At 47.9% G+C, this 27,680-nt stretch overlaps 1 protein-coding gene across 1 annotated transcript; it reads left to right on the top strand.

The window, feature by feature from the left end:
- Nucleotides 1-257: 257 nt before the first annotated feature.
- Nucleotides 258-27,680, top strand: LOC125464451 (forkhead box protein N1-like). Its single transcript, XM_059655339.1, has 7 exons — nucleotides 258-381; nucleotides 1,796-1,941; nucleotides 2,730-2,857; nucleotides 4,056-4,152; nucleotides 16,877-17,084; nucleotides 17,514-17,987; nucleotides 27,439-27,680. The coding sequence occupies exons 1-7, from the start codon at nucleotides 258-260 to the stop codon at nucleotides 27,678-27,680; spliced, it is 1,419 nt and encodes a 472-aa protein (XP_059511322.1).

Below are 27,680 nucleotides of genomic sequence, written 5' to 3'. Positions count from 1 at the left end.
AGGGTGAATCGCTGTCTGGTGGTATTTAATTATGGTCTTGAAGTTGAAGTCTGGAAGGCCCCGACAGCTTCAGAACCTCCTGCTCACACTCAAACTTGGCATTTTTCCCATCCTAGAATATGTAATCAGCCTAGTTGAACGCAATTCCAAATCAGAGTGAATTTTTTTTAACCAGTCTCCACACTTCATCTCAGAAATGAAAATCCCTCCACAGATAATGCAATGAAATAGAATGCGAGCGACTAGACAGCTAGCTGATGGGTAAATGTAATGTCTCCAGAATTCGGGATTGGACCGAAATCTTTAGATCACCACTGGATACTGTTGTGAAGCATTTACATCTTCAACACAATGTGATCCAGAGTACACTACAGGCTACGAGTAAAAATATTTGTAAAGCACTCCATTCCGACCGCTTCTGCTGATATTTATTCCCCGAAATGAGGAGGACACGAATTTAAAAGAAGGTCCATTTATTTCATACAGAGTCTGAACTATAGAACATTTGGAAACTTTGGGAAGAAGTGAAAGCAGAAAAAGATTACTATGACTTCTGTCGTATAATTTTGGTTGGGGGATAGATTTCTAAGAGTGTCCTAAACAATCTCAGCATACATTTGGTTGTCTGGGTTGAGCTGGATAAATGTGTCCAATCAGCTTATGGCCTCACAGGAGCCACTTAACTGGGAAGGTAATGCAAAAATCCAGCCTTTCACAACTTAGCCCGCCGACCATATCGGTGCAGGGGAAATGGTGAGGGCAAAGAGATCAGAACTTTGCTGTTGAATTGACCTATTTTGCTGCTGTATTTGCGTTGAAGTAGAAAAGTCTCCCTACTTTACTGCAGCCTTGCAATTGTCAAAATACAGTCATCAAAGAATATGCTAATCATCAGTTAGCCTGCTGCTCAAAGGAAAAGATCTCCCATTCACCAGGCCACACCCTCCATCACTGTTGTATGCTTCATTCCGGGTAGCTAGACAAAGCAGAGCCAGTGGCTGTGATCCAGAAGGCCTTTGACAAGGTGCCACACAGGAGGCTGTAAAATAAGACAATAAGATAAATAGACCTGAAGTAGAAGGGATTTAGCAGTTGGAAATGCAAATGCAATGTTAGCATTTAGTCAAAGAGGGCTATAACACAAGAGCAGAGATGTACTGCAGAGGCTGTAAAAGGTTTTGGTCAAACTGCATTTGGAATATTGTGAGCAGTTTTAGTTTATATATCTGAGGAAGAATGTGCTGAACTTGGAGGGGGTCCAGACAAGGTTTACAATAATGATCCTGGGAATGAAGGGCTCATCATATAAGAAGCGCTTGAGAACTTTGCATCTTGAAGGCTGAGAGGAGATCTGATGGAAACTTGTAGAATACTAAGAGACCTGGATAACGTGGATGTGGAGAAGATGTTTCCATTAGTAGGAGAGATGAAGACCTGAGGGCAAAGCCTCAGAGTGAAGGGATGACCATTTAGAACTGAGATAAGGAGGAATTTTTTCAGCCAGAGGGAGTAAAACTGTGGAACTGATTGCCATAGAGGGCTGTGGGGGCCACGTCACCGCGTGTGTTTAAGACAGAAATAGGTTCTTGATTGGTCAGGTGATCCAGGATTATCCATTCAATCATGAGATGTGGGTGTCACTAGCTAGGCCAGCATTTATTACCCATTCATTAAGAGTCAATCACATTATGGGGAGAAAACTGGAGAATGGGATTGCTAAGTATTTCAGCCAATGTAGAATGGTGGAGCAGATTCAATAAACTGAATGGTTTAACTCTGCTCCTAAACATTACAGTCTTTACCTTCTTACAGATCCAGAATCCCAAGTATGAAGCTAACAACCTGCTTGGACGTAGGATTGAGCAGACGCGACATGAACTGCTGTGCCATCAGTCACAGACCCAACACATCTACTGCTCGATTCCACCTCTCCAGCACCAGGTACATTCATCCTGGGGAGACCAGCACCAAATGGTCTTTAACATTGACAATCTCAGGCTCCTTCCTAGCAGAATGAGCAAACAAAGCTTACTCAGAGTTATTAGGAAAGTGAACCTTTTACTTTGGTAGAGGTAGGTTTCAAGGACCTCCTTAAAGGATAAGAGACTTAAGGAGACAGAGGTTTAGGGAGAGAATTCCAGCCCTTAGGACCCAGGTAGCTGAAAGCATAGCAATCGCTGGTGGGGTTATTAAAAGCAGATGGGGCTAAAATGAAATGGATGAGAAAAAAATCACAGGATTATGGGGCAAGGAAAGATTAGCGATGGTGGGGCTGAGAATATGCAATCTTTTGAACACAGGAGGAATTATTTTAAAATCAAGGTGCTGCTGTAAAGGGAGCCAGTATAAGTCAGCAAGTAGAGAGCAGTTACAGGTGAATGGGAGTGAGCTAGGAAATAGGCTGCAAATCTTTAGATGAGTTTAATTTGGCATAAGTGGCCATGTGGAGATTAGCCAGGAGAGTTACTGAATAATACTGCTTGGATATAGCAAAGGTATTGACAGCGATATGAAGTTTCAGCGTAAATAGGCTGTTGCAAGCGAAGAAGCTGGAGGCTTCGGTTGAGAGCGGATAAACAGGTCTATGTAGATCCAAGTTTTGTGCTGCTGAGATGCTGCTTGGCCTGCTGTGTTCATCCAGCTTCACACTTTGTTATCTTATGTAGATCCAAATCATTGATTTATTGAGTCCAGAATTGATTGTTGGTGAATTTGTATTTGTTTTACAGTACTCTGGCATTACCAGCTATCCTAGGACCGGTCCTCCTACTGACCAGTACCTCTATCAGAGGAATACAGCTCGTGTTACCCAAGAATCTCACAATCTGCTCTACCCTAAACCCATTTACTCATACAGGTAAGGTTAATGCTCATCCTGATGACTGAGTCCATGATTGTGCCCAGAGTACATTTTCAAAATGTTCCTATGTGACATACAAAATCCTAACCACTCATGGAACCTTGAAATGGGAGGAACAAGTTCAGAATAAGAGGTCTCCCATTGGAGATGAGAAGGAATTTATTCTCTCTGGGAACTAAGTGTTTGGAATTCTCCTCCCAGGCAGCAGTCGAGGCTGGGTTGTTGTAAGTTTCCAAGATTGACGTAGGCAGATTATTCATCAATGAGCAAGTCGAAGGTTATGAATGACCGGCAAGAAGTGGAATTGAAGCCACAATCAGATGAGCCATCCTCTTCACAAAAGGCAGAGCAGGCTTGGCAGACTGAATACTCTTATTTCTAATGATGTTATGAAATTCCTTAAGTTGCTATTGTGGGCATGCAGGGACAGCAGACCTATATCCCTTGCTGATATCTCTGATGTGCACAGACACACCACATGCAAAGCCTCCTAAAGCTGTGCAGAGACATTGGCATTCAGCTTCCTCGCTCCCCCCTTGCTAAATGTGGAAGGCCAGCCATTGGCGCAGCCTCATACGCCACCTCTGAGGAGCCCCAATCAGGTTTCTTTGTTAAATTGGGAATGTTCTTTGGGAGGTGGACCTGCCCATCTTTGCTGACATTCTGGAGAAAGGTGTATTAGCAAGACATAATGGAGCTGATATGATCATGGTAGCCCCTCTGCGCTTTACTGTTATCTTCTTTTCCAGGACACCCCCTCCCCCACCTCCCCCACCAACGCCTCACCCCCAACCTTGAGCAGAATCATACTGCCCGTGTCCTGGCAAACTGCCCACTGACCATTGGTTCCTCCCCTCCACCATCACTTCCCAGCCAGCTCTGGGCTTCTCCGCAGCCTGGTTTCCTTCTGACCAACTGATCACCATGTGATTCATGCAGCACCATCAGATTAGTCTGGAGTCGAGGTTATGCCCATTTTATTTCTGCTCATGTACCCAGTTGACTTCATAAAATTCTGCCCATCAACTTTGTCTTTATATTTACTGCTGCTGCCTCAGCTGCTGAACATTTCCAGCATTGTCAATTTTTATTTCAGATTTCCAACAATCACAGTATTTTACTTTTGCATTGAGATAGGGATGTGAACTTGATGCGTGATAAATATCAAACACATGTTCTGCATTTCTCTCTTTAGCATTCTAATCTTCATGGCACTGAAGAACAGTAAAGCTGGAAGTTTGCCTGTCAGTGAGATCTACAACTTCATGACTGAACATTTTCCTTACTTTAAGGTGCGTTATCCATTTAAGGATGAATTCTCTCTTCCTCAGTATTTTAGCAATTAACCCAGGAAGACCGCGTGGAAAACCTTAATTTATATCCCAATAACTGAACTCAATAAAGCAATGGTTTGATTGCTAAACAGGCCTTAGTGCCTAGATAGTGACTTTGAACTTGATGTTTCATTGTTGTTCATAGGATGTGAGTGTTATTAGTGTTTGTTCCCTAACCCGGATAGTGCTTTGGAGGTGGTGACAAGCTGCCTTCTTCAATATGACTGAGTGATTCACTAAAACCAAACACAGTCAAAGCTGGACAAACTCAGCACATTGGCAGCATCTGTGCAGAGAGAAACAGAGTTAATGTTATAAGTCCTGTGACCCTTCTTTAGAACTGAATGATTATCTTGGCCATTCCAGGGGGAGGTTAAGAGTCATTATAGGTCTGGTGTCGTGTGTAAGATGAAATCACCATTGTCTTACCAGACCATAGGGCTGAATCCTCATTACAGGGAGACAGATGACTGGTGGTGGTTTAATCCCCACCTCAGGCAAGGTTGCTAAGAAGAGCCGTTGATGGTGACCTCAGCCAGTGCAGGAATTGAGCCAATATTGTTAGTGTCCCTCTGCGTCACAAACGGCCATCCAGCCAACTGAGAGATAGCAATACCCCCTCCAGCCCCAGAGTCACATGTCGGCCAGACCAGGTAGGGACAGTAGATTTCCATCCTTTATGAACATCAGTAAACCAGATGGGTTTCTAATGACATTCCAGTAATTGAATGGTCATCATTGGAGTGGCACGTTGTCTCAGTGGTTAGCACTGCTGCCTCAGTCCCCGGGTTCAATTCTACCCTGGGTGACAATCTATGTGGCATTTGCACATTCTCCCCATTTCTGAGTGAGTTTCCTCTGGGTGTTCTTGTTTCCTCCAATTTGTGCAGGTTGGGTGGATTGGCCATGTTAAATTGCCAGTTGAGTCCAGGGATGGGCTGGCTAGATGGTTTAGCCATGGGAAATGTAGAGTTACAGCGATAGGGGTGGGTCTGAGTCAAATGCTGTTCAGATAGTTGGTGTGGACTCAATGGGCTGATTGGCCTGCTTCCACACTTTAGGGATTCTACTCTATGATTATTTTTGTCCCAGATATATTAATGAAATCAGTATAAATTTCCCAGCTGAGATTTGAACTCCCATCTCCAGTTCATTGCCCAGGCCTCTGGAATACTGCATGACTGTTTTCAAGAATGGGTTATACTAGCATGGAAATCACTGCTCTGGCTCAAGCATGAGAGGAGTTGTCGGAGAACGAGATATTTTTAAGTAAGGGGAGGTGAACATTATAGAAGAGAAATTTGATGCTGGCATGTTCATGAGTGAATCTGTAAATGCACAAGGAATGCATTCCCTGAAATGTTTCACTCAGGTTAAAGCAGTACATTCCACCCAGTCAGTATTGATCTGATGAAACAGTTTTAACGTTTCTAAATAATCAGAACATGCCCAGAGGAGGGGAGATGATGGCTTAGTGGTATTATTACTAGACTGTTAATCCAGAGACCCTGGTGATGTTCAAGCGGCCTGGGGTCAAATTCCAGCACAGCTGATGGTAGAATTTGAATTCAATAGATACCTGGGCTTAGGAGTCTGATGATGACTGTGAAACCATTGTTTGGGACGACCCAATCTGGCTCACTAATGCTCGTTAGGGAAGGAAATCTGCCATCCTTACTTGGTCCAGCCTACATGTGACCTCAAACCCACAGCAGTGCCCACATCTTTTGAATGAGGTTTTTTTTTAAAAATGGATTACTCCTGTAGGTCTGCTCTGGTCGTTAGATCCTGGTAACAGTTTCACATGCTTTGTTCTTTCAGGACCACTTTACAAGATCTGTCCAGTGCCTGAGCTTGTAAATTACAGTGAAATCCAAAACACTTGTTTCCAGAAAAAATTTAACACGCTAAGTTGATTTCTCAAGGCAATGTAATTGACTTTGAGGTGACAGAGAAAGACAGACACATCATGACCACAGGATAAGATTGCTTGGGATATCAAAAGCAGCTTATTTAAATGAAGATGAAGGAGGAGGAGAGGAATTTGAATGTCTGAAAATAGTGATCTTATTTCTGTTCATCACAAGTCTTCATATGCACCCAAGAGCTCAGATCAGGCTAAAAGAAATCTGTAATTATAATTTAGGAGGAACTGAGAAATCTGATCCTTCACAGCTGCTACTTGATACAAAACCTGATAAGTCGTTATGTAATATCTCACTGACTGATGTAGAGATAAGAGGGAGTGAGATTCTTCCACTTACATCAGGAATCTATTACACAAAAGATACTTTTATTCTGCAGCATTATGTTTCATTCCAGCCATGCTGGAATCACCAATGGCTACATGGGTTTTTTCTCAGACTTTAAGCTCCTGAGCTGTTTCCAGTCTAACTCATCGCATCAAACAAGGAGAGGGTGCAGGCTTTTTCCCCTTTTCCTTTTTTATTGCTGTCTTGCTGCTTGCTACATAACTGAAAGCTACAAGTTCTCAAGCCCGACAACTGCTGCCAACAAGGAGCACAAAAGCTGACGTTTCGGGCCTAGACCCTTCATCAGAGAGGGGGATGGGGAGAGGGAACTGGAATAAATAGGGAGAGAGGGGGAGGCGGACCGAAGATGGAGAGTAAAGAAGATAGGTGGTGAGGAGAGTATAGGTGGGGAGATAGGGAGGGGATAGGTCAGTCCAGGGAAGACGGACAGGTCAAGGAGGTGGGATGAGGTTAGTAGATAGGAAATGGAGGTGCGGTTTGGGATGGGAGGAAGGGATGGGTCAGAGGAAGAACAGGTTAGGGAGGCAGAGACAGGCTGGGCCGGTTTTGGGATGCAGTGGGTGGAGGGGAAGAGCTGGGCTGGTTTTGGGATGCAGTGGGGGGGAGGGGAGATTTTGAAGCTGGTGAAATCCACATTGATACCATTGCGCTGCAGGGTTCCCAAGCGGAATATGAGCTGCTGTTCCTGCAACCTTCGGGTGGCATCATTATGACACTGCAGGAGGCCCAGGATGGACATGTCGTCTAAGGAATGAGAGGGGGAATTAAAATGGTTCGCGACTGGGAGGTGCAGTTGTTTATTGCGAACCGAGCAGAGGTGTTCTGCAAAGCGGTCCCCAAGCCTCCGTTTGGTTTCCCCAAAGTAGAGGAAGCCATACCGGGTACAATGGATGCATTATACCACATTGGCAGATGTGCAGGTGAACATCTGTTTAATGTGAAAGGTTTTCTTGGGGCGTGGGATGGGGGTGAGGGAGGAGGTGTGGGGGCAAGTGTAGCACTTCCTGCAGTTGCAGGGGAAGGTGCCGGGTGTGGTGGGGTTGGAGGGCAGTGTGGAGCGAGCAAGTGAGTCACGGAGAGAGTGGTCTCTCCGGAAAGCAGACAAGGGTGGGGATGGAAAAATGTCTTGGGTGGTGGGGTCAGATTGTAGATGGCAGAAGTGTCGGAGGATGATGCGTTGTATCCAGAGGTTGGTGGGGTGGTATGTGAGGACTAGGGGGATTTTCTTTGGGCGGTTGTGGCAGGGGCTGGGTGTGAGGGACGTGTTGCGGGAAATGCGGGAGACACGGTCAAGGGCGTTCTCGACCACTGTCGGGGGGAAAGTTGCGGTCCTTGAAGAACTTGGACATCTGGGATGTGCGAGAGTGGAATGCCTCATCCTGGGAGCAGATGCGGCGGAGGTGAAGGAATTGGGAATAGGGGATGGAATTTTGCAGGAGGTTGGGTGGAAGGTGGTGTATTCTAGGTAGCTGTGGGAATCGGTGGGCTGGGAAATGGACATCAGTTTCTAGCTGGTTGCCTGAAATGGAGGCGGTGAGGGATGTGTTGGAGATGGTCCAGGCGAACTTGAGGTTGGGGTGGAAGGTGTTGGTGAAGTGGATGAACTGTTCAAGCTCCTCTTGGGAGCAAGAGGCCGCAACATTACAGTCATCAATGTACCGGAGGAAGAGGTGGGGTTTGGGGCCAGTGTCGGTGCGGGTACCCATGGCCACCCCCTTTGTCTGTAGGTAGTGGAAGGAATCGAAAGAGAAGTTGTTGAGCATGAGGATGAGTTCGGCTAGTTGGATGAGGGTGTCAGTGGAGGGGGATTGGTCGGGCCTGCGGGACTGGAAGAAGTGGAAGGCCTTGAGGTCATCTGCATGAGGAATACAGGTATTTAGGGACTAGACCTTGGTGAAAATGAGGTGTTGGGGACCAGGGAATTGGAAGTTCTGGAGGAGGTGGAGGGCATGGGTGATGTCACGGACGTAGGTGGGGAGTTCCTGGACCAAGGGGGAGAAAATGGAGTCCGGATAGGTGGAGATGAGTTTGGTGGGGCAGGAGCAGGCGGAGACAATGGGTCGACCAGTGCTTTTTCGGTCCGCCTCCCCCTCTCTCCCTATTTATTCCAGAACCCTCTCCCCATCCCCCTCTCTGATGAAGGGTCTAGGCCCGAAACGTCAGCTTTTGTGCTCCTGAGATGCTGCTTGGCCTGCTGTGTTCATCCAGCTCCACACTTTGTTATCTCGGATCCTCCAGCATCTGCAGTTCCCATTATCTCTGATCATAACTGCCCCCAATGCTCTGACTGACACCAATGTAGCGTTCCTGATGAAGTCATTCACCAGCATTGCCTGATTAACTACAGAAATTTCACACAGTCCAAAACAGTCTCAAAAAACAAACATCTTTCGAAACAAACTCTCTTTCAAATAAATGTTAAAACTCTACCCAACGGTGGATCGTTTTAGAAAGCACACTCCGAAATCCAAGAATCGACAAAATTCACATATCCACGTGTTGTCAGAGACCCTCAGGATTCATACCCTCAAACAATCAACAAGCAAGATCCTTCAACAGCTATCTGATCTGCTTTGATTTATTATTGTCACATGTACCTACGTACTGTGAAAAGTTTTGTTTTGTGTGCAGTACATGAAGATCATACCATGCAAAGTCATTAGTGTGATAGAACAGAGTGAGGAATACAATGTTATAGCTGCAGAGAAGGTGCACAAAAAGTGAGGCCAACATTTGAAATCTGAGCAGTTCATTTAGAAGTTTAATAATAGCAAAGAAGAAGCTGTTCTTGATACTGTTGGTATATTTAAGTGTTTGTACCTTCTGCCAGACAGAAGAGGTCAGAAGAGGTTACAACTGGGGTGGGAAGAGTCTTTGATGTTGGCTGCCCTTCCAAGGCATTGAGAAGTGTAGGTGGAACATTGGCTTGCATGATGCACTGGGCTGTGTTCACAATGCTTTGTAGATTCTTCCAGTCCTGGGCAGAGCAGGTACTGTACTAAGCCATGATGCATCTGGACAGAAAGTTTTCTATGGTGCATCTACAAAAATCAGTAAGATTCTTTACAGACATGCCTGATTTCCTGAGCCTCCTGAGGAAGTGGGGGTGTCGATGTGCTTTCTATCTGACACATAAGTGCAGCGTTCCCACAGCGCGGACCTTCTAACAGTATGGTGCTCCTGCTGTACTGTCCGTCCAATAGTGTGGCACTCTATCCTTACAGACCCTCTGACAGTGTTGCATTCTATCAGTGTTCAATCAGAATGCATTTATGTGCAAACAACTGTTCAATCACAAGCTTTCTGAGTAAGAGGTTGCAGTGAAACTCTCTGAAACACTACTAATATAAGGTACCTGTATAAGATTTCTGCCTCTGTAGTAAATTGTTGGGACATATTGTAAGTCTGGAGACAGTGCAAATTCATGTACAATGCCCACTACTCATTTGCTGAGGGACCAGGATGAGTGGTCCATTTAAAGCACTGCTCCCCATCGTAAACACAGCATATATTTATTTATATTCTTTAATACATTCCAATTTACAGTTTTTTGCCACCTGGGAGTCCCAGAGACTGCAGCTTTAAGCATCAGATATTATTAGCGTTCGATGTGGTGTGTGAGTCAATTGTCATTGTTCACTGACACAGCGAATTTCTGATATTACTCAGAAATCACCTGCCAAACTCAAATTACTCCATCCTCGCTGCACTAAACAGTGTAGACACCTCCTGAAATGGCACCTCTCTCACATTATGATAGATTACAAGTTGTGCTGTTGTGCTTCAGATTTAACAAGACAGGGAAGCTTGCAGGGGAGGTTTTGGGACCAAGCTGCAATAAAGCATTCTGACCAGCAGATGATACTCAATTACCACAAAGACTAAATTAAAACCTCTCTGATGAAGGGTCTAGGCCCGAAACATCAGCTTTTGTGCTCCTGAGATGCTGCTTGGCCTGCTGTGTTCATCCAGCTCCACACTTTGTTATCTTAAAACCACATTGACTTGTGTGACACAAAGATTCACAATGTTTTCAGTGAGCAAGTGCAACTCAAATAGAAAAGAGCTGCTCCTGCGGCCAAATGATACCTCCCTTTGTGTAAAGCACATGTGCTGTCCCAGTAAAGGAAAAAACCCTGAACTACTTCTTCCTTCTGCTATTAACAGTGCTTCATGGCAGAGTGAAATCCCAGCTTGCCTCTTCCTAGACTGTCAGCAGCTCTTTCTCTGTGAGCCTGGAAGATGAAAATCTAGCGTTTGTGCCTCTTTGATTTGGAGCTTCTGAGGTGAATACTTTGTGAGTGCTTCTAACGCACCCCAAATTCACAAATATTAGCAGAAAAGCTTCCCAATTTCCCTAACAAACATGACATAAAGGAAATGAGAGGATGTGTCAAAAGGAGCTTGCTTATTCTGAAGTGGTTACAATGTGAAATGTGAGGTTAATATCAAAATATATTTAGTGGAAACCAGGTCAATTCTTGATGGAGCATCCACTGATAGGATGAGGCAGTGTGAGAACAGGTTGGTGTGGAGTACGTGGACTAGCTGGGCTGAATGGCCTGTTTCAGTGCTGGAAATTCTATCGCTTCAAATGTAGTAAAATATCTGAAGAGGCTTCACAGCAGCTTTAACAAATGATACACAGAACCATGTGGGAGCTGCATGGTAAAGTGACCAAAAACTTGTCCAAAGAGCTGGCAGAGAGAGGGTTTGGTATGGAATTCCAGAGCTTAGGCAGCTCGAAGCACATTTACCAATTGTGGAACAATTAAACCCAGAGAAATGTAAGTGCCCAGAGTTAGAGGAGGATAGAGGTATTGGAAAAGATTGTGGGGCTAGACAAGATTCCAGAAATAGCAAACAGCAATTCCATAGAAGGATTTGAAAACAAAGATGAAATTAAAATTAAGGCCTTGTTTTAGTTAGAACTAACATAGTCAGAGCACTGGGACAATGCCTGAATAAGATAGTTAACTATATTTATCAATTGCTTTGATGATTTACATTTACACACAGCCTGACATCAGGACCATCCAATTGTCATTCAGTAGCTGAGAGCAAACTGTTGCCTGTTCTAATGACAATGACCCCAATTTTTCAAGCTGTTTCATTTGTACCAACTTGCTTCACTCAACATCGTCACTACAATGTGAACGCAGAATACCTTTCACTCACAGAAATGTAAAGAATCCTCTCTTTTATGTTGTGGCAACTTCACATGTCTAATGTAGTAACAGGTCTGAGGAATATCCTGCTATAAAATGTCAGCACTTGGAGTTCACTTACAGTAGGCAAGCGGTGTTTTATTGAAAAGTGATGATGCTAGTGGACAGAAGAAAGTTCTGAATGTCTAGGGATGTTGTTTATATGGTGTCTGATAAAGACCCACGTAAGAGACTGTAGGAACCGATGGACTTGGGGGCAAGTTTCTGACCTGGCTGGGAAATTAGTTAAGTGGCCATTGACAGAAAGCAGGACTAATGGGCAGGTAATCAAATTAACAGGATGTTGCCAGTGGGGTCCTACTCAAACCTGTGTTAGGGCCTTGACTGTTCACATTATTAATTGTTGGCTTGGACAATGGTATAGAAAGTCAAATATCCAAATCTGCTGATGGCACAAAGTTAGGTGGTATTGTAGACAGTGTAAATGGCAGCATAAAATTACAAAGGGATATTGATAGACCAAGTGAATGGGTAAAACTGCAGCAGATGGAGTCTAATGTAAGCAAGTTCAGGTCATTCATTTTGGGCTGAAATAGACAGATCAAGATATTTTCTAGATGGTAAGTAGTTAAATACAGTGTACGTTGAAAGATTGGATGTTGGCAGCCCTGGGGAACAGGTAATTCTGGATTTGATGATGTATAATGAAGCAGACTTGATTGAGGAGCCAAAGGTGAAGGAACCCGTAGGGAACAGTGACCATAAAATGATAGAATTTAGCCTGCAGTTTGAGAGGGAGAAGCTGGAATTAGATTGAATGGTATTACAATTGAATAAAGGTAACTACAACAGAGTTGGCCAGAGTTGATTGGAATGGGAGCCTAGCACCGAAGATGGTGGAACAGCAAATGCAGGAGTTTCTGGGGATAATTTGGGAGGCACAGGAGCAATTCACTGTAAAGAAGAAGGTACATACTAAAGGGAGCATGAGGCAACCATGGTTGACATGGGAAGTCGGGGCAACATGAAAGCAAAAGGAAAAGCATACAATGCGATGAAAACTAGGGCGAAGCCTTTAAAAACCAACAGAGAATAATTAAAAAAGCAATAAGGGGGAAAAGCTGACATGTGAGCGTAAAAGAAGATTGCAAGTCTTAATATCTAAAAGGAAAGAGAGAGGCCAGTGTGGACATTGGACCACTGGAAAATGAGGCTGGAGAAGTAGCAATGGGGAACAAAGAAATGGCGGAGAACCTAAAAAGGTTCTTTGCATCAGTTTTCACAGTGGAAGGCACCAGCGGCATATCAGAACTTCAAAAGAGTCAAGGGGCAGTGGCGACTGCATTAACCGTCACTGAGGAGAAGGTGCTGGCAAAGGTGAAAGATCTGACGGTAGATAAATCACCTGGAACAGATATACTACACCCCAGAGTTCCGAAAGAGATAGCTGAGGATGTTGTACGGGTCTCGGTGGTGATCTTTCAGGAATCACTTGAGTTAGGGAGAGTCCCAGAGGAATTAAAAATGGCTAACGTGACACCCCTGTTGAAGAAGAGAGGGAGGTAGATTTCAGGACACTACAGGCTGGGCAGCCTGACCTTGGTCATTGGTAAGATTTTAGAGTTCATTATTAAGGATGAGATTGTGGAGTAATTGGAAGAGAGTGGTAAAACATGGCTGAGTCAGCATGGCTATCAAATTCTGAAAAATTGGTTAGAATTCTTTCAAGAGATAGAGAACAAGTCAGAGAAAGAAAAGCCAGTGGATATGATCAATTTCGATTTCCAGAAGGGCTTTTTGACAAAGTGTCACAGAGGACACTGCTAAATAAAACCAGAGCCCATTGTGCTAGGGTTAAAATTGTATCAGTGATAATGGGAACTGCAGATGCTGGAGAATTCAAGATAATAAAATGTGAGGCTGGATGAACACAGCAGGCCCAGCAGCATCTTAGGAGCACAAAAGCTGACGTTTCGGGCCTAGACCCTTCATCAGAGAGGGGGATGGGTGAGGGTTCTGGAATAAATAGGGAGAGAGGGGGAGGCGGACCGAAGATGGAGAGAAAAGAAGATAGGTGGAGAGGAGAGTATAGGTGGGGAGGTAGGGAGGGGATAGGTCAGTCCAGGGAAGACAGACAGGTCAAGGAGGTGGGATGAGCTTAGTAGGTAGGAGATGGGGATGCGGCTTGGGGTGGAAGGAAGGGATGGTTGGGAGGAAGAACAGGTTAGGGAGGCAGAGACAGGTTGGACTGGTTTTGGGATGCAGTGGGTGGAGGGGAAGAGCTGGGCTGGTTGTGTGGTGCAGTGGGGGAGGGGGCGAACTGGGCTGGTTTAGGGATGTGGTGGGGGAAGGGGAGATTTTGAAGCTTGAGAAGTCCACATTGATACCATTAGGCTGCAGGGTTCCCAAGCGGAATATGAGTTGCTGTTCCTGCAACCTTCGGGTGGCATCATTGTGGCAGTGCAGGAGGCCCATGATGGACATGTCATCTAAAGAATGGGAGGGGGAGTGGAAATGGTTTGCGACTGGGAGGTGCAGTTGTTTGTTGCGAGCCGAGCGGAGGTATTCTGCAAAGCGGTCCCCAAGTCTCCGCTTGGTTTCCCCAATGTAGAGGAAGCCACACCGGGTACAGTGGATGCAGTATACCACATTGGCAGATGTGCAGGTGAACATCTGCTTAATGTGGAATGTCATCTTGGGGCCTGGGATAGGGGTGAGGAAGGAGGTGTGGGGGCAAGTGTAGCATTTCCTGCGGTTGCAGGGGAAGGTGCCGGGTGTGGTGGGGTTGGAGGGCAGTGTGGAGCGAACAAGGGAGTCACGGAGAGAGTGGTCTCTCCGGAAAGCAGACAGGGGAGGGGATGGAAAAATGTCTTGGGTGGTGGGGTCGGATTGTAGATGGCGGAAGTGTCGGAGGATGATGCGTTGTATCCGGAGGTTGGTGGGGTGGTGTGTGAGTACGAGGGGGATCCTCTTGGGGCGGTTGTGGCAGGGGCGGGGTGTGAGGGATGTGTTGCGGGAAATGCGGGAGAATCGCAGGCCCCAAAATGACATTCCACATTAAGCAGAGGTGCACCTGCACATCTGCCAATGTGGTATACTGCATCCACTGTACCCGGTGTGGCTTCCTCTACATTGGGGAAACCAAGTGGAGGCTTGGGGACCGCTTTGCAGAACACCTCCGCTCAGTTCGCAACAAACAACTGCACCTCTCAGTCGCAAACCATTTCCACTCCCCCTCCCATTCTTTAGATGACATGTCCATCATGGGCCTCCTGCACTGCCACAATGATGCCACCCGAAGGTTGCAGGAACAGCAACTCATATTCCGCTTGGGAACCCTGCAGCCCAATGGTATCAATGTGGACTTCTCGAGCTTCAAAATCTCCCCTTCCCCACCGCATCCCTAAACCAGCCCAGTTCGCCCCCTCCCCCACTGCACCACACAACCAGCCCAGCTCTTCCCCTCCACCCACTGCATCCCAAAACCAGTCCAACCTGTCTCTGCCTCCCTAACCTGTTCTTCCTCCCACCCATCCCTTCCTCCCACCCCAAGCCGCACCCCCATCTCCTACCTACTAACCTCATCCCACCTCCTTGACCTGTCTGTCTTCCCTGGACTGACCTATCCCCTCCCTACCTCCCCACCTGTACTCTCTCCACCTATCTTCTTTTCTCTCCATCTTCGGTCCACCTCCCCCTCTCTCCCTATTTATTCCAGAACCCTCACCCCATCCCCCTCTCTGATGAAGGGTCTAGGCCCGAAACGTCAGCTTTTGTGCTCCTGAGATGCTGCTTGGCCTGCTGTGTTCATCCAGCCTCACATTTTATTATCCCATTGTGCTAGGAGCAGGATCTGGGATGGATAGAAAATTGGCTGGCAGAGGGCTTTTTCAGTTCCACCACCATTCGCGTCATCCGTCATTCTGCCCTGACCATCACTCCGCCCCGACCCTCACTTGCCCCAACCCTCACTCCACCCTGACCCTCACTTCGCCCCAACCCGCACTCCACCCCAACCCTCACTTCGCCCCAACCCTCACTCCGCCCCAACCCTCACTCCGCCCCAACCCTCATTCCGCCCCAACCCTCACTCCACCCCGACCCGCACTCCGCCTTGACCCTCATTCTGCCCCTGACCCTCACGCCACCCCGACTCTCACTCCGCCCCATCTTTCACTCTGCCCTGCCCCTCACTCCATCCCGACACCCACTGTACTCCTGACCCTCACTCCACCCTGTCCTTCACTCCACCCTAACCATCATTCCGTCCTAATCCTCACTCCACCCCAACCCTCACTCTTTCCTGACCCTCCTTCCGACCTGACCCTCACTCCACCCCAACCCTCACTCTGCTCCTGACCCTCACTCCACCCAATCCTCACTCCGCCCCGACCCGCATCCTGCTCCTGACCCTCACTCCACCTCTGACCCTCACTCCACCCCGAACTTCAGTCCACCCCGACCCTCACTACGCCCTGACCCTCACTCTGCTACTCACCGTCACTCTGCCCCGACTCTCACTCTGCTCCGTCTTTCACTCTGCTCTGCCCCTCACTCTGCCCCAACCCTCACTGTGCTCCTGACCCTCACTCCACCCCAATCCTCACTCCACCCCAATCCTCACTCCACCCCAACCCTCACTCTGCTCCTCACCCTCACTCTGCCCCTGACCCTCACTCTGCTCCCGACCCTCACTCCACCCCGACCCTCACTCCGCCCCGACCCTCACTCCACCCTGACCTTCATTCCATCCCAACCCTCACTCTGCTCCTCATCCTCACTCTGCCCCGACTCTCACTCTGCCCCGTCTTTCACTCTGCCCTGCCCCTCACTCCACCCCAACCCTCACTGTGCTCCTGACCCTCACTCCACTCTGTCCCTCACTCCACCACAATCATTATTCTGCCCTGATCCTCACTCCACCCGAACCCCCACTCTGCCCTGACCCTCACTCCACCCCAACCCTCACTCCACCTCGACCCCAATGCTGTCGCTACCCCTAACTTTAACCATCATTCACTGACCACTCCCTCAGCTCCCCTGACCCCAGCACCAACACTGTTGCTGGGAGGCTGAGTGAGGACAAGATTGTGATCTGCTGTGATGGTCCCTGTGCTCAGCTGCTGGGGGCCAGGCCGCTGGAGAATGACTAACTCTTGGCTGTCACTAAAACCGTACAGACACTTCCCAGGGAGCAAGGGCAAACCTGCAGAAATAAAGATTATCCCCATGTCATTGCAGACAGCACCAGATGGCTGGAAAAACTCAGTGCGACACAACCTGTCCCTGAATAAATGTTTTGAGAAAGTGGAGAACAAGTCTGGAGGTACATCCCGAAAAGGCTGTTTGTGGACCCTGAACCCCAATAAGATCCAGAAGATGCAGGAGGAGCTGCAGAAGTGGCGAAGGAAAGATCCCGGGGCTGTGAGAAAGTGCATGGCCAAACCAGGCAAGTGGAAAAGGCAGTGAACCGATGAGTGATCGCTAGCTATTGTAACCAATCGTGCAGCTTGTTACAGCTTGGCTTGGTTCTAGTGTGCGTTTACAGGGCAATGCTCCACACTGAGATAAAATTGCCTAATTAACCAGAATTTCCCAACACTTCCTGTTTAATTCCAGATTTTCATTGCCTGCTGCATTTGAAAATTGTTAAAGAAAACCTTGCAATTTTACGGCATCTCTCATAACCTCAGTATGTCTCAAAAGATTCACAAATGGAGAAGTATTACAGACATGTTGCAAAGTTACAGTTAACTTGGTGTTTAACTGACCACTGTAACAGTGACCACTGAGTAACTGGAAACTGCAAGGGTGACCCAGAGTGACCAGTGGAACAGTTCTGACTGTAATCAATAATACTCACAATTTCTTTTTACAGATGAGCTGGAAAAATTAATTGGAGAAAAACCCGATCAAACAAAATCCACAATAATGACATCCGTTTCCCTCTATCCACAAACGCCATTGTCTCCACTACATGCTCAGGATCATTCCCACTCTGTGCAACTGGGACACTTTCAACATCCACATGTAATTCCCAATCCTCAGCTTCAACCATACAGTGAGGCTGCGGTGCAGGCAAACATGAACCAGAATTGTTCCAATCATGCAGCAACTCAACTTCAACTCGACCAGCTTCAGCTCTATAGCCAGCCTAGTGCACACAGCAACACTGCTCAAGAGTCCCCCATGGCAGGACAGACAGCTCTGATTCCCAGCATCACTGAGATCAGCAGCCAACTGCTCACAGAGAAATCCCTGATCAAAGATATGCATGACATCTTCTTGGAAGGAGATATCAACACAGATATCGATGCACTCAATCCCAGTCTTGTAGACTTTGAACTTCAAGGTAAGAGAGTCCATTTTCTGCTGATTATCTCTGTGTTATTAGCTGATCTCAATAGGGATAACAATAGGAACTGTACATTTTCAATGGTCCAGGCTAGGACCAGCATTGTTGTTTCTGATTGCTATCCAGTGTGTAGCTGCTGGATTCCAAGATCAAGTAAACCCTAACATCCAGTCTCCATATTCACACTGGAAAGAGTAGACCTCCAGATGAGATTCTGCCAGTTGGTTTCACCAGTAAGAATTTGAGTAGTCAGAACAAGAAATTCCGAGGGGACAGGTTATTGGCAGAAGTTCCAGATAGAGCAGTGGAGAGATGCCCTGAGAACTCAACCTGCCATATTCACACAAATATAATCTCATTTATAGCTGAACGTTTTTGATCTCCTTCTCAGAAGCCAGTTTAGGCTAGGTATGCCTGGTTACTAATCAGTGAAGCCCTACAACCATTAGCCCAAAGGGATGTTTCAGCACACTTCAAAGTAGAGTGCTAGCCTGCAGCTCAATGACCATTTCGCACCAATTTACTTAATAATGCTTGAGTTGTGTGCTATCACATTTTCTGAAAGTAACAGAATATTTTTCTGGATGAACACAGCAGGCCAAGCAGCATCTCAGGAGCATTGTGCTCCTGAGATGCTGCTTGGCCTGCTGTGTTCATCCAGCCTCACATTTTATTATCTTGGAATCTCCAGCATCTGCAGTTCCCATTATCTCTGAGAATATTTTTCTGTTTTAGCATCCGGTATTTTCTTCTTAAATCTGTCTGTCACTCGTTCCACTTTTTAAAATAAACCTTAAAAGCTACCCCTCTGAGCAGCCTTTGGTCATCTGCTTTGATATGTCTGCTATGAATCTATCAAACTTTGTCCAATAATACTCTTCACTTGCCTGGATGGGGGCAGCTCCAACAACACCTACAACGATCCAGGTCAAAACAGCCCACTTGTTTTCACCGTATTTAACAGGCTCAACATTTACCACAGACCTCAATAACAGTAGCATGTTGCACCGCAGTAATTCACCAAAGCTCCTTCAGCAGCACTCTCCAAACCCACGACCCCTGTATCGACAAGGGCAGCAGATACGCTGGAACACTGCCCCCTGCAAATTTCCCTCCAAGCTGCACACCACCCTGACTTGGAAATATAACACCATTCCTTCACTGTCGCTGGGTCAAAATCCTGGAATTGCCTCCCTAACAGCACAGAATTGATGTTCAAGGAAGCAGCTCACCACGAGCTTCTCAAGGGAAATTAGGGAAGAGGAAAAATTAGGGACAAATGCTGATTTTGGCAATGATGCCCACATTCTGCAAGTGAATTAAAAGAAAATGATCCTATTATGCATCTTGGGGCATTTTACTACCTTAAAGGCACTCTCTAATTGGATGCCATTGTTGTACAGCAGTATTGTCACTTATGGTTACAGGTTGTAAAGTCTACATATCTGGACATTACCTGTTATAAAGATTGTAACTGATCATTTCTGATGCAATGCTGATATTGTGCAACATAAATTAAGATTATAACTGGCTCTATCTTCATGTAAATGCTACTGAGGTTTTATGTTATTGCCTTAATGCTGTGTTAAAGGTTAAAATATGGTGAAAGGAGTTGTTACACATTCAGCAGTGGCCTGGCTTTTCGAAGTTATTTTTACTTACTCGATCAAAAAGAATCCAACAGCTGATAAGATATTACAATCACTTTGGAGATCCTAATTATTCTTTCAGTGACTGGACACACAATTTTACATTCCCAATTAAAATGCAGTGTTGAAACATTATGCATTGAAGATTGAGTTGGAGATAATAAACAATGTTTGGATTCCTGTCCAACATTAGAATTAGCATAGAGCCAGACAGTTTGACTTGAAACCACTTGTCTATAATTTACATAGAATTACATAGTTTGTAAACACAGAGACAGGCCACCCAACACAACCAGGTTCTATCAGTGTGAATAATATGCTGCCTCACATTGGCACCCTCTATTCGATCAGCATTGCCTTCTATTTCATCTATTTACCCTATCTTAAATGCACATATGCCGTTCATCTCACCTGTTCCTTATGCAGCGAGTTCCGTATTCTCACCACATTTTGGGTAAACAATCTTTGCTCTAATTCCTCGTTGGATTTACCAGGGACCATCTTGTACCTACAGTGTTTAATTCTGGTCTCACCCAAAAGTGGGAACATTTTCTCTAGATACACCATATCAAACTTCTTCATGATTTAAAGGCCTCTATCAAATCTCATGCACCAAAAATAATAATTTTAAATAAAGTATTCAGTGCCTGGCTTAGTGTTTTATATAGTTACCTTCTTGTATAAAACTAACATTTTATTAATTATTGTTGTAAATAACTAATTTAATGTTACCTTTCACTGAGGACATTTGTTAAAACTTTTGGAAGCAGGGTTTCTTTAGTAGTCAGCTAATCCCTCAATGGCCCATAAAACAGTGCGATGAGATGAGAGTAAAGGAATCTGTCTGTAACTGTATAGAGCCTTGTGAATTCACACCTGGAGTACTGTCTATAGCTTCATTATTTACCTAAGGGAGGATATTCTTACATTAGAGTGAGTGAAAGAAACATTTACCAGACTGAATCCTGGAGTTTGAAATACTGCAAGGTGATTACATTGAAACATAAAAAAAACCTGACAGAGTTTGAGATAATAAAGTGTGGAGCTGGATGAACACAGCAGGCCAAGCAGCATCTCAGGAGCACAAAAGCTGACGTTGCGGGCCAAGACCCTTCATCAGAAAGTTCTCTGATCAGCTCTGATGAAGGGTCTAGGCCCGAAACGTCAGCTTTTGTGCTCCTGAGATGCTGCTTGGCCTGCTGTGTTCATCCAGCTCCATACTTTATTATCTTGGATTCTCCAGCATCTGCAGTTCCCATTATCTCTGACAGAGTTTGACATGGTCAATGCTGAAAAGATCTCCCCCCCTCCCAACCAACTGGAGAGACCAGAACATTGGGTCACAGTCTCAGAATAAGGGTCAGCCATTTAGAGCTAAGATTTGGAGAAATGTCTTCACTCAGAATGCAAGCAACCTTTGGAATCCTGCACCCCAGAGTCCTGTGGAAGCTCAGTTATTGGGTGTATTCCAGACAGTGATTGATCCATTTTGAAGTAACTGGGGGAGTCATAGTCCTGGGCTTAATTCAGGGAAGTGGAAGTGGTATAGATCCATCGTGATCTTATTGAATAGCTGGGTTGCTGCACAGGATCTAAATCTGTATTCCTGCCACTATTTCTTCTGATATTGTTAGCTTCCACGCTGATGATAATCATACTCTTGCTTGTATGCCAATCCCCACATTTTGTACTCTCTACAGGAGTAGCAATGACTAGGAGAGATTTCCTTGTACTAGGTAGGAAGAGGCTAAAATCAGGCTGCTGGCAGGCACCTCACCCCTGACAGAGAGAGCAGAGAGAGCAGATGGTACTGTAGTCAGTGCAGACTGGGAGTGGGCAGTGTGAACTGGAATTAGGGAATGTGGATTGTATTGTCCAGTAACCACTTCACACAAATTAGACAACTCTGAACAGAATGTTATGAATGAATTTGCTCAGGTGTCCCACAATACTGAAGCGGTCAAATCACTATGAATGCAAGGCCGGTTCCAATATAAACAGTCTCAATGTTATTAGGAAACAAGTTGCAATAACCTTTAATATTAAACAGTACTATCTCTAATCCCAGATAATGGGAACTGCAGATGCTGGAGAATCCAAGACAATAAAGTGTGAAGCTGAATGAACACAGCAGGCCAAGCAGCATCTCAGGAGCCTCCTCCATCATGGGCCTCCTGCAGTGCCACAATGATGCCACCCGAAGGTTGCAGGAACAGCAACTCATATTCCGCTTGGGAACCCTGCAGCCCAATGGTATCAATGTGGACTTCACCAGCTTCAAAATCTCCCCTTCCCCCACCGCATCCCAAAACTAGCCCAGCTCATCCCCTCCCCCCACTGCACCACACAACCAGCCCAGCCCATCCCCTCCCCCCAATGCATCCCAAAACCAGTCCAACCTGTCTCTGCCTCCCTAACCTGTTCTTCCTCTCACCCATCCCTTCCTCCCACCCCAAGCCGCACCCCCATCTCCTACCTACTAACCTCATCCCACCTCCTTGACCTGTCCGTCTTCCCCGGACTGACCTATCCCCTCCCTACCTCCCCGCCTATACTCTCTCCACCTATCTTCTTTTCTCTCCATCTTCGGTCCGCCTCCCCCTCTCTCCCTATTTATTCCAGTTCCCTCTCCCCATCCCCCTCTCTGATGAAGGGTCTAGGCCCGAAATGTCAGCTTTTGTGCTCCTGAGATGCTGCTTGGCCTGCTGTGTTCATCCACACCTTGTTATCTATCTCTAATCCCAGTTGGCTCCTTTACTTTTTAATACATCCTGAGAAGCTCTCTGGCTCTGAATTTGTGTTTGCGAAGCTGCTTTCCATCTTCCTCTATCTCGGTCTGTCTGCATGGTTAGCTAGTCTCTACCTCTTACCATGCTGGTCTCCTCAGAAGGCCTCCAAAAGGTTAAAGAGAGTGGTCTGTAGATTAATCTTGTTTTTCATACCTTTTTGGATGGTTTTCTGGAGCTTTCTATAGTTCTGGCCAATCAGGGAGAACTCATAGAATCCCTACAGTGTGGGAGCATGCCATTTGGCCCAAGTCTACACTGACCCTCCAAAGAGTGCCCCACTCCTGTACCTTATCCCCATAACCCTAAATTTCCCATGGCCAATCCACCTAATCTGCACATCTCTACACTGCGGGAGGAAACAGAGCACCCGGGGGAAACCCACGCAGACGCAGGGAGAGCATGCAAACTCCACCTAGTTTCACACATAGGTGGAATTGAACCTTGGTCCCAGGCCGTGAGGCAGCAGTGCTAACCACTGAATCACCATGGCACACGTTAAAGGTTTGAAACATTGTCAACCTTTTGGGTGGCTTATACTGCTTGTTTCTTTTGTGAAGCAGCTCCCAATGGCTTTCGGTCTGGGCCCTCCTTTGTTTAGTGAATAATTTGTTGGGGGTTTGCCTGTCCACGATAACTGTTGCCCTTCACATTACGCTAATGTCAATACCACCTGGCTGCTGGGTTTGTACTGTGCCTGGTGTTTGGGTTTTGTGATTTCAGACTTTTACTTGGTTAATGTACCAGCCCCCCTTTCTGTTTAGCCAGGTTAGCCATCTGTGTGCTTTTCAGCGGCAAGGAGACGGCTACCTTTTGGAGTGGGCACTGCGGACTGGGAGTGGGCACTGCGGACTGGGAATGGGCAGTGCGGGCTGGGAATGGGCAGTGCGGGCTGGGAATGGGCAGTGCGGGCTGGGAGTGGGCAGTGCGGGTTGGGAGTGGGCAGTGCGGGTTGGGAGTGGGCAGTGCAGTTTGGGAATGGGAAGTGCGGGCTGGGAGTGGGAAGTGCGGGCTGGGAGTGGGAAGTGCGGGTTGGGAGTGGGCAGTATGGATTGGGAGTGGGCAGAGCGGACTGGGAGTGGGCGGTGGGGATTGGGAGTGGGCAATATGGATTGGGAGTGGGCAGTGTGAATTGGGAGTGGGTAGTGTGGATTGGGAATGGGCAGTGTGGATTGGGAGTGGGCGGTGCGGATTGAGAATGGGCAGTGTGGATTGGGAGTGGGCATTGCAGATTGGTAGTGGGCAGTGCGGATTAGGAGTGTGCGGTGCAGTCTGGGAGTGGGCAGTGCGGATTAGGAGTGTGGACTGAGAGTGGGCGGTACGGATTGAGAGTGGGCGGTGCGGTCTGGGAGTGGGCGGTGCAGATTGGGAGTGGGCAGTATGGACTGGGAGTGTGCAGTGCAGACTGGGAGTGGGCAGTGCGGATTAGGAGTGGGCGGTGCAGACTGGGAGTGGGCGGTGCGGCTTGGGAGTGGGCAATGCGGGCTGGGAGTGGGCAGTGCGGACTGGGAGAGGGCAGTATGGATTGGGAGTGGGCAGTGTGGACTGGGAGTGGGTGGTATGGATTGGGAGTGGGCAGTGCGGATTGGGAGTGGGCGGTGCGGATTGGGAGTGGGCGGTGCGGACTGGGAGTGGGCAGTGCGGATTGGGAGTGGGCAGTGCGGACTGGGAGTGGGCAGTGCAGATTGGGAGTGGGCGGTATGGGCTGGGAGTGGGCAGTGCGGACTGGGAGTGGGTAGTATGGATTGGGAGTGGGCGGTGCGGATTAGGAGTGGGCGGTGCGGACTGGGAGTGGGCAGTGCGGATTGTGAGTGGGCAGTGCGGATTGGGAGTGGGCGGCGTGGACTTGGAGTGGGCAGTGCGGATTGGGAGTGGGCAGTGCAGACTGGGAGTGGGCAGTATGGATTGGGAGTGGGCAGTGCGGACTGGGAGTGGGCGGCGTGGACTGGGAGTGGGCAGTGCGGGCTGGGAATGGGAAGTGCGGGCTGGGAGTGGGCAGTGCGGGTTGGGAGTGGGCAGTGCAGGTTGGGAATGGGAAGTGCGGGCTCTGGTTAGCCATCTGTGTGCTTTTCAGCGGCAAGGAGACGGCTACCTTTTGGAGTGGGCACTGCGGACTGGGAGTGGGCACTGCGGACTGGGAATGGGCAGTGCGGGCTGGGAATGGGAAGTGCGGGCTGGGAGTGGGCAGTGCGGGTTGGGAGTGGGCAGTGCGGGTTGGGAATGGGAAGTGCGGGCTGGGAGTGGGAAGTGCGGGCTGGGAGTGGGAAGTGCGGGCTGGGAGTGGGAAGTGCGGGTTGGGAGTGGGAAGTGCGGGTTGGGAGTGGGCAGTATGGATTGGGAGTGGGCAGAGCGGACTGGGAGTGGGCGGTGGGGATTGGGAGTGGGCAGTATGGATTGGGAGTGGGCAGTGGGAATTGGGAGTGGGTAGTGTGGATTGGGAATGGGCAGTGTGGATTGGGAGTGGGCGGTGCGGATTGAGAATGGGCAGTGTGGATTGGGAGTGGGCATTGCAGATTGGTAGTGGGCAGTGCGGATTAGGAGTGTGCGGTGCAGACTGGGAGTGGGCAGTGCGGATTAGGAGTGTGGACTGAGAGTGGGCGGTACGGATTGAGAGTGGGCGGTGCGGTCTGGGAGTGGGCGGTGCGGACTGGGAGTGGGCAGTGCAGATTGGGAGTGGGCAGTATGGACTGGGAGTGTGCAGTGCAGACTGGGAGTGGGCAGTGCGGATTAGGAGTGGGCGGTGCAGACTGGGAGTGGGCGGTGCGGCTTGGGAGTGGGCAATGCGGGCTGGGAGTGGGCAGTGCGGACTGGGAGAGGGCAGTATGGATTGGGAGTGGGCAGTGTGGACTGGGAGTGGGTGGTATGGATTGGGAGTGGGCAGTGCGGATTAGGAGTGGGCGGTGCGGACTGGGAGTGGGCGGTGCGGACTGGGAGTGGGCAGTGCGGATTGGGAGTGGGCAGTGCGGACTGGGAGTGGGCAGTGCAGATTGGGAGTGGGCGGTATGGGCTGGGAGTGGGCAGTGCGGACTGGGAGTGGGTAGTATGGATTGGGAGTGGGCGGTGCGGATTAGGAGTGGGCGGTGCGGACTGGGAGTGGGCAGTGCGGATTGTGAGTGGGCAGTGCGGATTGGGAGTGGGCGGCGTGGACTTGGAGTGGGCAGTGCGGATTGGGAGTGGGCAGTGCAGACTGGGAGTGGGCAGTATGGATTGGGAGTGGGCAGTGCGGACTGGGAGTGGGCGGCGTGGACTGGGAGTGGGCAGTGCGGATTGGGAGTGGGCAGTATGGATTGGGAGTGGGTGGATGTGGATTAGGAGTGTGCGGTGCGGATTGGAAGTGGGCTGTATGGATTTCATAGAAAGGATTTCATTGAGCTGTACAGCATGGAAACAGGCCCCTCAGCCCAACCTGTCCATGCTTCCCAGTTTGCACAATTAAACTTGTCCCATTTACCTACATTTGGTCCATGTCCTTACATAACTCGCCCATCCATGTCCCTGTCCAAATGCTTCTTAAATGATGAAATAGAACTTGTTCCCACCACTACCTCACGGTTGCACATTGGTGAGCACTGCTGCCTCACAGCACCAGGGACCCGGTTCGATTCTAGCCTCGGGCGACTGTCTGTGTGGAGTTTGCACATTCTCCCCGTGTCTGTGTAGGTTTCCTCCGGGTGCTCCGGTTTCCTCCCACAGCCCAAAGATGTGCAGGCTAGGTGGATTGGCCATACTAAATTGCTTGTAGTGTTCAGGGGTGTGTGGGTTATTGGGGGATGGGTCTGGGTGGGACATTTCAAAAGGCGGTGTGGACTTGTTTGGCCAAAGGACCTGTTTCCACACTGTAGGGAATCTATTCTAATCTCTGGCTGCTCATTCCTGTCCCTCTGAACTCTTTTGTATCTCTCCCCCTCACCTTAAATCTGTGCCCTACAGTTTTGGACTACCTTACCAGGTCTATTCACCTTATCTATGCCTCTCAGTCTCCTATTCTCCAGAGACAAATGTCCTAGCCTACACAACCTCTCCTTATAGGTCAAACCTGCCAGCCCATGAAACATCCTGGTAAATCTTTCCTGCACTCTTTCTAGTTTAATAATGTCCCTTCTGTAGCAGGGCAACCAGAACTGCATGTGTTATCCAAATGTGGTCTCTTCATCTTGTACAGTTACAACAAGACGTCCCAACTCCTACACTCTGCTCTGAACATTGAAAGCAAACATGGTGAAAGCTTTCTTCGCTACCCTGTCTACCTGTGACTCCACTTTCAAGGAGCTGGGAACCTGTACCCCTGGATTTCTTTGTTTAATAACACTTCCCGGGGCTCTACCGTTGACTGTGTAAGCCCTGCCTTAATTTGCCTGACCAAAATGCAACAGCTCGCATTTATTTAAATTAAATTGTATTTGTCATTCCTCAGCCCACTGGCCCAGTAGATGAAAATCTCACTGCATTCCCAGATTACCTTCTTCACAGCCCACTATATTACCAATCTTGGTGTCAGCTGTAAACTTACTAACCAAACCTTTTCATCCAAATTGTTTAAGTATGATGAATTACAGTGGACCCAGCCCCAAACCATGTGGCGCACACGTACCTCCAGCCTGAACTCTCCACCACCACACTCTGTCTTCCACTGTCAAGCCAATTTTGTGTCCAGTTGGCTAACTCTCCCTGGATCCAGCGAGATTTAACCTTCGTCAACAACCTACCGTGTGGTACCTTGTCAAAGGCCTTGCTGAAGTCTGTGAGGACAAAATCTACCGCACTGTACTCAGCTATTTTCTTGGTCACTCCTTCAAAAAGCTTTTAAAGTTTTGGGATTGGGAATGGGCAGTGCAGTTTGGGAGCAGGAGGTGCAGATTTGGGGCAGACAGTGCTGTTTGGGAGTGGGAAGTGCATATTGTGAATAGGTGGATAGACAGGGATGGATTTCCGCTTGTGAGGCTTTTTTTTTCAAATCTTGCAAAAGCCAGAAACCTAAACTACTTTACAAGACGGTTCTCATTGAATTTGCAGGTAATCTGTGGGAGGTGCTGAAGGATGAGAATTTAACTCCATATCAAGCAGTGTCTGTGCCTCCACAATGGCCATCATTGTTTCCGCTTGCCTGGAACACCTCTCCAACAGGCAATAAAGCAGTCACCAGCCCTGGGAGCAGCACTGAGCAGAACCTGACCGAGTCCCAGCTAACTGACATCTACACCAACCACATCAGTGTTGACACCAAGCCCAGCTCCAATCCAATAGCACTGGTCTGA

Source organism: Stegostoma tigrinum, chromosome 27 (assembly GCF_030684315.1).
Source record: "Stegostoma tigrinum isolate sSteTig4 chromosome 27, sSteTig4.hap1, whole genome shotgun sequence".
NCBI lineage: Eukaryota > Metazoa > Chordata > Chondrichthyes > Orectolobiformes > Stegostomatidae > Stegostoma > Stegostoma tigrinum.
The sequence above is the reverse complement of the archived record's forward strand: the minus strand, read 5'-3'. Positions and strand labels throughout refer to the sequence as shown.